This window comes from Spinacia oleracea, chromosome 6, assembly GCF_020520425.1.
Source record: "Spinacia oleracea cultivar Varoflay chromosome 6, BTI_SOV_V1, whole genome shotgun sequence".
NCBI classification, from domain to species: Eukaryota; Viridiplantae; Streptophyta; class Magnoliopsida; order Caryophyllales; family Amaranthaceae; genus Spinacia; species Spinacia oleracea.
In genome coordinates, this window is record NC_079492.1 from 10,614,606 (window position 1) to 10,626,428 (window position 11,823).

Here is an 11,823-nt window from a genome sequence, read left to right on the forward strand (position 1 = left end):
TGGAACCTTATCTCCCTTCATTGGAAATCTGAGTTTCCTGAGGGGGATTGTTCTACAAGACAACAATTTGCATGGCGGAATCCCACCTGAGATTGGTCGTCTGTTTAGACTAGAAGAACTAGATCTCCACAACAACAGCCTACAACAGCCTCACTGGAGAAATTCCAGCCAACATATCGGGTTGCATCAACCTCCAATATCTTTATGTAAGCCGCAATAAATTACAAGGAAGGTTACCAATGGGACTAGGAGCGGTGTCTGGCCTTAAAGGGCTACTCCCTCCGTCCCTTAATACTCGCACCGCTTTCCTTTTCGGGCCGTCCCATAATACTTGCACCGCTTCTATAAATGGAAACTTATACCAATATTATATTATTTCTCACACTTACTTACTAACCCCACCTACACCCCTATTCCCTACAAAAAATCATTTAAAAATTCATACCTCAACTCACCACTCTCCACCTCTTACACATTTCCCACTAACTATATAAAAAATATCCCACTATCAACTAACACTCATTAAATTAATAAGTCAATTTAAATGTCTTAAACTCCGCACCGATCAAACCGGTGCGAGTATTAAGGGACGGAGGGAGTATATGTTTACTCCAACAATTTCATGGGACCTCTCTTCAAGGTAGTAGCTAATCTTACCTCCTTGGAATTCTTAGTTGGCTTCTATAACGCTTTCAAGGAAACTATTCCTGACAATATTTCTAGAATGAGAAGCCTAGCTGTTGTTACAATTGCAGAAAATAAACTGTCAGGTATTCTACCTCGGTCCATATTCAACATTTCCTCCCTTCAACTTTTGCAGTTGACTGATAACCAGTTGCAAGGAACCATACCAGAAAATGTAGGCTTCACACTTCCTCAACTGTATTGTCTTGATTTAGGGGGTAACTCTTTCTCGGGACCCTTTCCAATCTCCATGCTAAACCTCACAAGTCTTGAATATATTAACCTGTCAAAAAATAACTTCAGAGGAAGCATCCCATTTCATCTTGGACACCTCAAATACCTCAATTTGCTCGATATTTCTTACAATAATCTTATAGGTGACATCAACTTTATTAGTACACTTGTTAATTGTAGTATATTGGAAACCCTAGACGTGCGAGGGAATCATTTTACAGGAATAGTACCCAAAGTTATGGCCAATTTTTCCACTACCTTAACCGGGCTCGCAATTGGGAACAATCCAACAACCGGAGTAATTCCTCCAGGTATTAGTCATCTCATAAACCTCAAATATTTAGATATGGGGTTTTGTGGACTCACAGGAACCATTCCTCGTGACTTTGGGAGGCTTCAGAAGCTAGAGAATTTAGTTATCCAGTCGAACAAACTAACAGGTGAAATTCCCAATTCATTTGGTAATTTAACGCGTTTGGGACGGCTCTACTCAGACAATAACCAATTGCAAGGCAACATACCGCCAAGCCTTGGTAATTGTGTAAACTTATTAGTTATGGATCTATCCCAAAATAAATTAAATGGATCTTTGCCTAGTGACCTCTTTGTGAATACCAATTTTATTCAATTAGATTTGTCTTATAATAGTTTTGAAGGGTCACTTCCTTTGGAGATTAGCAAACAAATAAATTTAGTACTTTTTGGTATTTTTAAAAATAATTTATCCGGAGAAATTCCAGATGTCTTTAGCAACTTAGCCTCTCTTGAATATTTATACATGGGTCATAATTTTTTTCATGGTCCAATTCCTCCATCAGTTGCCTCTTTAAAAAGCCTTTTGATAGTTGATGTTTCCCATAATAATCTTTCAGGCCCTGTTCTAGAATATTTGTCTACATTTCCATTAACATATCTTGACTTATCTCACAACAATTTTGAGGGAAGAGTTCCAACAAAAGGAATATTTGCAAATGCAAGTGCAATATTTCTTGCTGACAATAGTAGGCTTTGCGGAGGAATCCCTGAGCTAAATCTACCAAAATGTGTGGAGAAAGCTAGGAGAAACAAAAGCATGTCCCGTTCTTTCAAGGCGAAAATAATAATTCCAATAATTTGTTCATTTATTGGAGTATTTTCTATGGTCACATGCATATGGTTGTACTTGAAAAGTCGTATCAAGAAACGAAAATCTACCTCTTCGGCCGCATTAGTAAAGGAGCCATTTTTGAAAGTGTCTTACGGCATGCTATTCAAAGCAACTGATGGGTTTTCTCCAGCGAATGTACTTGGATCAGGTACTTTTGGGTCCGTGTTTAAAGGGATGCTTGATGAAAGGACAGTTGCTGTTAAAGTTCTCAACTTGCAACAACGAGGTGGATCTAAGAGTTTCATGGCAGAGTGTGAGGCATTGAGATATATTCGTCACCGTAATCTGGTTGGGATACTAACAGTTTGCTCAAGTCAAGATTATCAAAGAAATGATTTCAAAGCTCTTGTCTATGAGTTCATGCCCAATGGAAGTCTTGATAAATGGTTATATGAAAGAGGTAACCCCAGCCTTCTCCAAAGGGTGAGTATAGCCATTGACGTGGCTCAGGCACTCAACTATCTTCAATGTGAGTGTGAAACCTCGATAGTGCACTGCGACCTTAAACCAAGTAACATATTGCTTGATAATGACATGGTCGCCTATGTAGCAGATTTTGGGTTAGCAAAGGTTCTTGGTCAACCCCTCCACCCAAAACAAAGCAGTTCAAGTTTAAGTGGAGTCAGGGGAACTCTTGGCTATGTTGCTCCAGGTAACTATATACTTCCTCCGTTCTTTTTTAAATGACACAATTATTTAGGCACGTTTGTCAATGCACGATTTCAAACATTAATATCTCTAATTATGGATCAAAAAAAATTATAAAAAGTTGATATTTTAAAAATATTTATTCAGACGAATCTAATAAGACCTCACACAACTACGTTTTTTCTTATGTTTAAATCACAAAAGGAAGTCAAAAGAGCTTGTGTAAATAGTGTCTAAAACTCCATTGTATCATGTAAATAAGAACAGAGGAAATATACCCTTTCACATCGTAATATACCACTCCAATATAACTTTATCTATCAATCCGTGGACTATGAACCATGGTGCACATAGAGCATGGTGCACCATGTGCACCAAAAGAACACATGTGCATAAATAAAAGAACATGACACTACGACAAAAGAACATGCAATATAATGTTTTACTTTTTTGTTATAAAAAATCACAATTTATTAAAAATATAAAAAAAATATATGTCGATGTTCTTTTTACGTAACCAGATGTTCTTTTAATTATATACTAATGTTCTTAAGGTGCACCATGCTCTATGTGCACCATGGTTCACCTTCTAAATTGCGCTTTATCTACCATGTAACTTTATCTTAATTAATTAATTAGCGCATTAGATAACCAAAATATATTTTATTCTCTTTCTGTACCTGAAACGTTTTGTTTAGAATTCTAGGATATAGCTTGAAACTTTTTTGTCATTAAATAAATAGTTTCTTTTGTTAGATACTTGGATTACTTAAAAGTTAAAGCTCCCGAACATAATCACAATTGATTCCTTGCTTTGTCAAATCGAATTTCAAAAGAAAATTGTGTATATTTTTAATGACAACCTAATAACAATATGTTAAAATTCTCGTCGCAAATTTTTTTTGCGACGGGGATAACAACCAAATAAAGACGAGAATAATTGTTGTAAATTTATTTTACGACGGGTTAAGGACGGGATTTTACACTAATGACGACCCTCTTTTATGACGGGTTCGCGACAGAAAATCCCGTCGTTAATCAACGATTATTAGCTTTTAGTGACGAGATTTCACGTCGTTAATGATACAATTTCTTGTAGGGTAAACAAGGACTCAAAGATAGAAACTAACAAATTATATGCAAGTAAAGAAATGCTAACTAAAACTAGAATTTTTAAATACATGCTTGAAGTAATTGAAATAACTAATCTAATTATTATTACAAAAATACTCCGTGATATGCAGACCATATTTAAAAGTTACATTCAAACATAAACGGTTCACGATGTTGTTTTGTTTATTCTTAAGTTTTAACTTTCGATAGAATTTCTTTGTCCTAGAGTATGGCTTGGGAGGTGAAGCATCCCCCGAGGCTGATTTATACAGTTATGGAATTCTATTGCTTGAGCTTATGACAAGAAAAAGACCGACTGATAATATGTTCAAGGAAGACTTCAACCTCCATATGTATGCAAAGGTAGCATTGCCTGACCAGGTGTTGCAAATTGTTGACTCTACACTTATGGAGGATGTAAGTGACGACGTAGCTGGCGAAACAGAACCAAGGATCCAAGCAATGCTGCAAAAAAAAGAGGAGTGCATGATGTTGGTGGTAAATATTGGAGTTGCTTGCTCAAGTCATATGCCACACGACCGAATGAAGATAACTGAGGCTTTGAGTGAGCTGCTCAACGCTAGAAACATGCTTTGCAATCCCAGACTTAGGCGTAACTTGCCAAGAGGTAAATAAATACTCCCTCCGTCCCTTAATACTCGTACCGGTTTGACCGATCCGGAGCTTAAGACATTTGAATTGACTTATTAATTTAACGGGTGTTTGTTGATAGTGTGGTATTTTTTTTAATATAGTTAGTGGGAAATGTGTAAGGGGTGAGGAGTGGTGAGTGAGGGGTGTTGATTTTTAAATGATTTTTTGTAGGAAATAGGGGTGTAGGTGGGGTAGTAGGTAAGTGTGAGAAATAATATAATATTGGTAAAGATTTCCATTTATAGAAGCGGTGCAAGTATTAAGGGACGCCCCGAAAAAGAAAGCGGTGCAAGTATTAAGGGAGTATAAAACTTTTTTATTTCTTTTCCCAATAACACTTTTTGTCATTATACTCACTTCGTATTTTTAATACATAATCTGCAGAAGTATGAATGTATGATGGAGATTGAGCATTATATAAGTCAATAAACGGTGTTGAGGACAAACCTATGTGCTCTAGACTCTATCTAAAGTATCATATTTATTTCAACAAGATTATATAGAGGTTTTATTAATTTTAATTTAATGTAGATTTATATAATTTCATGTATTTCGTAAGTAATTACTGTAACTAAATAGTAAAGTGAAATTTTATAAATTTGACTTTGAAAAGTCAAAAGTTTAATTTAAAATGGGACCGTACCGAGTACGCCAATAAGCGTTGAAATCCCGTCGTTAAACGCTAATAATCGTTGATTAACGACGGAATTTGGTGTCGCGAATTAACCCGTCACAAAAGGGGTCCGTCTTTAATGGTTAATCCCGTCGTTAACCCGTTGTAAAAGACATTTGCAACGGTTGTTCCTGTGTTGGTTTGGTTATTCTCCCCGTCGCGAAAGTCTTTTCCGACCGGATATTTGACCCGTCATTATTAAGTTGTCATTAAAGATACAAATTCTGGGAGTGCATGAAATGGACTAAAACGAAAAGTATAAAGATCATTTTAAAACGGAGGTAGTACTACGTAACTTATTATTATATGTGCCTCGGATTCTAGAAAACAAGGAGAACTGGACTGGCCTACACGCTACAATATCATCACAGGCATTGCCCGAGGATTAGGTTGTCGTTAAAGATATATATTTTTATCTATCTAGGTTCAAATTCAGTGATTGAGTCGTCATTTGCCGACCACGGTGCTGATTTGCCTGATGATTGATCATAACCAATCTCCTTATTCGAAACACTACTCTTAGTGAAGAAACTTGGTACTTCAGGCACCGGAAGAGTAATCGAATAACTGTCTAGAGTAAGGACTACTGTTGCCATAGTCGGTCTATCATCTGCAGATTCTTGAACACATAGCAATCCTAGATGCATGCATCTCATTACTTCGTCCATTGAGCACGAATCTCTTATGGTTGGATCAACAAATACCGTAGACAAGCCATCTCTCCATTGTCTCCATGCCTGCAGATTTTGTTATAAAATTAGGCCAAATCACATTTTATTTCGTTGTTTCGATCAGAAAAGAAAAAGAAAAAGAAAAATACTTACATAGCTTATTAGGTCTTGTTCTTCGCCTGATAGATAAAATGAAGTAATCTTCTTGCCACTAATTATTTCCAACACTAAGACGCCAAAACTATATACATCGGATTTGTTAGAGATTTGTCCGTGCATTGCATACTCTGGAGCCATATAGCCACTGCAAGAGACATCGTTTTATAGGAGTGCCTTTAGAAATTAACGGAAACACTACAAGAAATTGTACCATTAACGACGGGAAATACGGTCGCTAAAGGGCAATAATCGTTGTTTAACGACAATATTTCCTGTCGCGGACCCGTCATAAAATGGGGCCGCCATCAATTGGAAATTCCGTCGTTAACCCGCCGTTAAAGAAATTTGCGACGGTTGTTCCCGTCTTTGTTTTGTTGTTATCCCATCGCAAAAGGCTTGCCTTCTGCGAAGGGATTTTTCATTAAAGATACAAATTCTTGTAGTAAAAGTATTTTTTCTTCGTACTTTCTAATATGGAACTGTACTCACTGTGTTCCAACAACCCTGTTGGTGTTGTCTTGGGTTTGATCCACAACAAAAATCCTTGCCATGCCAAAATCTGAAACTTTGGCATTCATGTCGGCATCCAACAAGACATTACTTGCCTTAAGATCTCGATGTATAATTTTTAGTTGAGAATCGTGATGGAGATAAAGCATTCCCCGAGCTATGCCTCTTATAATTTTGTAACGCGTACCCCAGTCAAGTATTCCTTCATTTTCAAGATCTGCACATTACGCGTACCACAGTATGACTTATCGAAAGTTTTAGACGAATCTTTATGATAATGAAGGAATGAAGGAAGTATATTGTACCAAAAAGAAAACAGTCAAGGCTCTTGTTGGGCAAATATTCATACACCAGTAACTTTTCTTTCCCTTCAATACAAAATCCCAATAGCTTCACTAAATTCCGGTGTTGAAGTTTGGCTACTACTAAGACCTCATTTTTGAATTCTTGTACTCCTTGAGTAGAGTTCTTAGACAACCTCTTGACTGCTATCTCTTGCCCGTTTGATAGTGTACCCTGTTGAAAATACGTAGAAATTTAAATCGGTCATTTTCTTAATGAATTGTACGTTGTTTCACGTTAAAATCAATTGACAATAGTGAGAGTAGTTTGAGTCTCCTCAAATTAGATCACACCAGAAAGTATTATAATCCGTCATTCAGAATGGACATCCAAATTCAATACCCAACTTTGAAAGGCCCAACAGACATGGGATCTAATAGCATTTTAGTTCTAAACAAAGGAAGTAATTTGGTACTACCTCCGTTTTAAAGTGATTTTTACACTTTCCGTTTTAGTCCGTTTCATAATGTTCTTTACATTTTATTTTATACTATTTTGGACATAAAATTTACTACTTTACCCTTCTTACCCCACAATATTTACAATTTTTCATTCACTTTCTCTTAATTAATTCACTTGTTTTCTTACACCCTCCCACTTTTTTACACATTTCTCTTACTTTATTCATAATTTATTGTATTTAAACAATTTTTCTACTTTTGTCTTAATATTTTTGCAAATAATAATCGTAAAGATCTTTATGAAACAGAGGTAGCATGCATTTTCTTTTCTCTATAATTTCTCCAATATAGGACAAGTCACACGTGGGTAACATTAGATTTCAACATTTTAATTCGTAGGTGATAATACTAAGAAATAGTATACGGTATGTCTAAATTTAATTATCACATTGTACCAACAACCTCTAATCATCTAATGAGAAAATATTGTTCTTTACCTTATAAACACTACCAAATCCACCTTCACCCAATTTATTTTCATCTGAGAAGTTATTTGTTGCAGACTGAAGCGTTGCTAGATCATATTGCAGAGACTCAACGGTTGGCAAATCATCACCTTCAACATCATTCAAAGAAATAATAACGTAGCCATTAAAAAAAAAAGATCAATTATGCAATTTTTTATTTTTCCAATCATAGGTTAATTGATAGAGAATTTAATCAGCTCACTTACCATATTTTGCGATGTCATACTCCTTATTTGTCTTGTATTTCGGGCAACAAATGCTTACAACGACTAATGCCACTAAGACGGCCAATGAGGGGACGACGACGGCGACAATCACCTTCGTTGAGATTGTTTTCCCTGCATAGATACATTTTACATTAAATGAGAAACATCAATGTTTACATAATAATCGGAGGCAACTATATAAATTAGTCAGGCCACTCAGCTCATTATCGGATTTGGTTGTTGGCCCAGTCTGAAAAATAACGGGTATGTAGTGGGTAGACCTATACACAAACAAAGAAAAACTAATGGATGACAGTGGCCGGGCCGGCCCGGGGCACCACAAGGCTCGACATGGACACAAAGTCGTGGGCTATGATAGACCGTATTTTTAGGAAAAAGCACGAAAAGGAAAGACACAGGTTAACCCGACATGACATACCACAGTGAAATTAGGCTTAGGCACGATGGCCAGCTCGCTACGAGAGCATGTGGGCTTAGCCGCTTAGGCCGTGCCTGGTACACACTTTTTGAAACTTGTGACCCGATCCGACACAATAGAAGTGGACTTTGCGTGGGTTGGATCCTTTCGGGCACAAACATGTGGGCTCAGATCGAAGTACGATTCGAACCAAACCATCTTTAGAAAATTATCACCTCAGCCGGCCCACAGTGTCTACTTACAAGCCATTTCAATCAGTAAACGCCCAGTGGGGAATACAAAACATAAACAAGGGCAATTTTTTCAGACAAGCTGTCTTGGACTCTTGGCCAATGAAAGTTGAAACTGGTGCACTACTATCGTACTACTAATAGTTGTGCACTAATGTAATACTATCTTCGTTTCATAAAGATCTTTACAGTTATTGTTTGTTCAAATATTAAGACAAAAGTAGAAAAGTTGTTTGAATATAATAAAATATGGATAAAGTAAGAGAAATGTGTAAGAAGGTGGGTGGAAGTAAGAAAAAAAATAAATAGAGTAATAAAAATTGGGTAGAAAATTGTAAATATTATGGGGAAAGAAGGGTAAGTAGTAAATTTTCATGTCCAAAAATAAAATAAAGCAAAGAGTCAAGAACATTAATGAAATAGACTAAAACGGAAAAAATTATTTTAAAACGGAGGTAGTAGCTAGCTATGATTTAGTTTCGTATGAACTACCCCGATTTTTATTTCGGATTTACTCTTGGAGGATAGATTTGCATGAACAAACTATTGTAGCTCTTTAACTTTTTAATCTATTGTGCTTGCATAAAAAAAATGTTTAAGCTAGAATGGGTATTTTGGATTAGGACAATGTGGAGTAACATTTTTTCTTGGACGAGAAAGCATTTGACTACAATACTACTTGTACTACCTCCGTTCATTAAATTATTTACGCTTTGAAAAATGTGTCAAATAATCAAAATTTTGACCATAAATTCAAATTATTATATCTATAAAAAATTATGATGAGATATCTTGCTAGATTCTTCTCAAAATGTATTTTATAAATATCAAATTTTTAAAAAAATTTGTCGTACAGAATTAGATATATTAACAGTCAAACATTGCACCGGAGTCAGTCCAAATAGTAAGTGTAAATATCATTTTGAAACAGAGATAGTATATAACTTGGATAAAGAGGCAAAAGTTAACGTACCTCCAGAGTAGATAGAATTACTGGTGGGAGACTGTTGTGGAGGTGGTGGCAACGGCGGAGGCGGTGGCAACGGTTGAGGTGTTGGCGGGAGCGTTGATAAATCAAAAAAAGGATATATCTCGTAGCGTACAACACAACTAGCCTGCCAATATCGTGAACCCTGAGCCAACTCCAACTTCGCAATACCATTCTCCAAGCATATATTACAATCACTAGGGGTCAAATCCGGTGTACACTGACCCAACCCATATATTGTTTGGAAGATTGTATTATTTGCAATATCAGTTGCAAATTTCTTATGCAACCCATTTGGAGCACGTTTAGCAATCTCATTGTACATCATATTGTACAATAGTTCCTTAAAACGGGTCATGTTCCAAGTTACATTATTCTGGTTCGACATAGGCCACGCTGGCCACCCGTCCATTTTACCAAAAAATGATTGGTTTGAGTACCTTACCATACATGTATCGTAGTATATCATGGCAACTTTTCCGTTGGGACAATATTTCTTAGGTAGGTCGGTGGTGGTGGCAGCGGTGACGCAATCATGGCATGAACTGGCGTTTATGTCTCCCTGGCAGAGGAAGTGGCCATAGACGGCCTCGCTATTTGGGTTGTCGTGGCCGGAAACCGCTTGATGGTAGCCGGTGGGGTCGGTAGCGTTTGAGGAGAGGTAACGGAAGACGGTGTTGAGATTGGCTTGATATTGACTATTGTTTGCGAACATGGTGTCGTTTGGGCAGTATATTCCCCACTGAGCGTTTACTGATTTGGAAATGAACAAAAAGATAATTTGAAAATAGATGGATAAAAATACCGAAAACCATCTTATTTCTTTACCCATTTTTATGGTTTGAGATATCGACCAAAGTATATGAGTAAACTATAGAACCCCTTCACCACTCAAAATGATAATTTCCAACTTCCAAGTAACAACAATAATTTTCAATTTGTGGGTTTGGTCCCACAAAGAAATATTAACACGGCAACCTTTTGTATTGTTTCAAACTTTTCTAAAACTTTATTGTTGGCAACGTTTCCCTAACGTTTTTGTTGTCGTCATTGTTGACCGATGACTATTATCTGTATGATTAGTCTTTTGTTGGAATTGCTCGAATAGAATTTTCCAACCCAATTACTAGTTCACTAGGAAGCTAAGTGAAGTGGAGGAAAAACCACGTCAAATTCCACTATTCACTTGTTTAATTTGCTCCTATGTTTTTAGATACAGTAAAAGGCAAGGTCTTCAAAGTGGACGCTCGCCAATATTCAACATATTTACTGATATATTGTATAGTGGGTCAGAAATTTAAGAGGTGCATTATCTACAAAGTGGAACGACTACAAGCTAGCTAGTTTATCAAACATATTTACTGGTGATACGACATAGGATTGTTCTTCTTACTAGGGGTGTTTATGGGTAATTAACCGTCCCGAAACTTAATTCGGTTCGGAAATCAAACATTTCGGTTCGATATTTTCATGAACCGTAACCGTACCGTTTAAATCGGTTACTATTTAAACGGTTAACCGCAATTTCGGTACGGTTACCCGGTTACCCATAAACCGCTATTACATTTTTTTTTATTTTGGATCACATTTATCGTATTATTTTTTTACAAAAAATAACAATTTGAAATAGAAGATCAAGTCAAACAAAAATAAGTCTAAACAACGTCTAAAATTATACAAGTTCATCAAGTTCAAACAAAATTACTACTTATTGTTTCAAGAAATGACTAATGGGCTAAGAGCCTAAGAAGTAAGTATACTAATTGGGCTAGTTGTGTACAAACAAACATTTTTTACTAAAATACTTTACCTATAATTTTGTGATTTTGTCACCTCCAACTAAATTAAATTGAATAATTTTTTTGAAAAAAAAAATTCGGTTTATTCACTTAACCGTTTTGTCAAAAATTGTAACCGTAATCGACTCGTTTCACCGTTAATTTTGCCGGTTCGGTTAACGTAACCGTTTATATTATTTTTTCGATTTGGTTTACCGTTCATTTATGTCGATTTTTTCGATTTTCGGTACGGTTCGCGGTTACGATTTTTTATAAACTAAAAATAAAATGAAAATCTAATCGGACTCGAAAAGGTGGGAGGCGCGTAAGAAGTTCTAGCTTACGCCTCCCACCTTTTGGAGTCCGATTAGATTTTCATTTTATTTTTAGTTTATGTTCCCTAGTACGTTATCCTGTGG

The 11,823-nt window shown here is 36.3% G+C and overlaps 2 protein-coding genes across 2 annotated transcripts; one reads left to right on the top strand and one right to left on the bottom strand.

The window, feature by feature from the left end:
• The first annotated feature begins 622 nt into the window (after positions 1–622).
• Positions 623–4,462, top strand: LOC110797090 (putative receptor-like protein kinase At3g47110). The gene is made up of 2 exons (XM_056831895.1): positions 623–2,717; positions 4,053–4,462. Exons 1-2 carry the CDS (start codon positions 623–625, stop codon positions 4,460–4,462), a joined length of 2,505 nt encoding a protein of 834 aa, XP_056687873.1.
• Positions 4,463–5,359: 897 nt separating this feature from the next.
• On the bottom strand, positions 5,360–10,533 carry LOC110797103 (cysteine-rich receptor-like protein kinase 6). Its single transcript, XM_022002198.2, has 7 exons — positions 9,612–10,533; positions 7,970–8,101; positions 7,734–7,852; positions 6,799–7,009; positions 6,473–6,710; positions 5,978–6,128; positions 5,360–5,890 (listed from the first exon to the last, which is right to left on the bottom strand). Exons 1-7 carry the CDS (start codon positions 10,456–10,458, stop codon positions 5,570–5,572), a joined length of 2,019 nt encoding a protein of 672 aa, XP_021857890.1. The 5' UTR covers positions 10,459–10,533; the 3' UTR covers positions 5,360–5,569.
• Between the last annotated feature and the right edge of the window lie 1,290 nt (positions 10,534–11,823).

Excerpts from the sequence above, each read along its gene's own strand:
- LOC110797103 (XM_022002198.2), bottom strand. The coding sequence starts at position 10,458 with ATGGGTAAAGAAATAAGATGGTTTTCGGTATTTTTATCCATCTATTTT. Across the intron at positions 6,129-6,472 it reads AACAGGGTTGTTGGAACACA|TGGCTATATGGCTCCAGAGT; the intron begins GTGAGTACAGTT and ends TGTCTCTTGCAG. Across the intron at positions 5,891-5,977 it reads AACAAGACCTAATAAGCTAT|GCATGGAGACAATGGAGAGA; the intron begins GTAAGTATTTTT and ends CAAAATCTGCAG.
- LOC110797090 (XM_056831895.1), top strand. The coding sequence starts at position 623 with ATGGGACCTCTCTTCAAGGTAGTAGCTAATCTTACCTCCTTGGAATTC. Across the intron at positions 2,718-4,052 it reads TCTTGGCTATGTTGCTCCAG|AGTATGGCTTGGGAGGTGAA; the intron begins GTAACTATATAC and ends TCTTTGTCCTAG.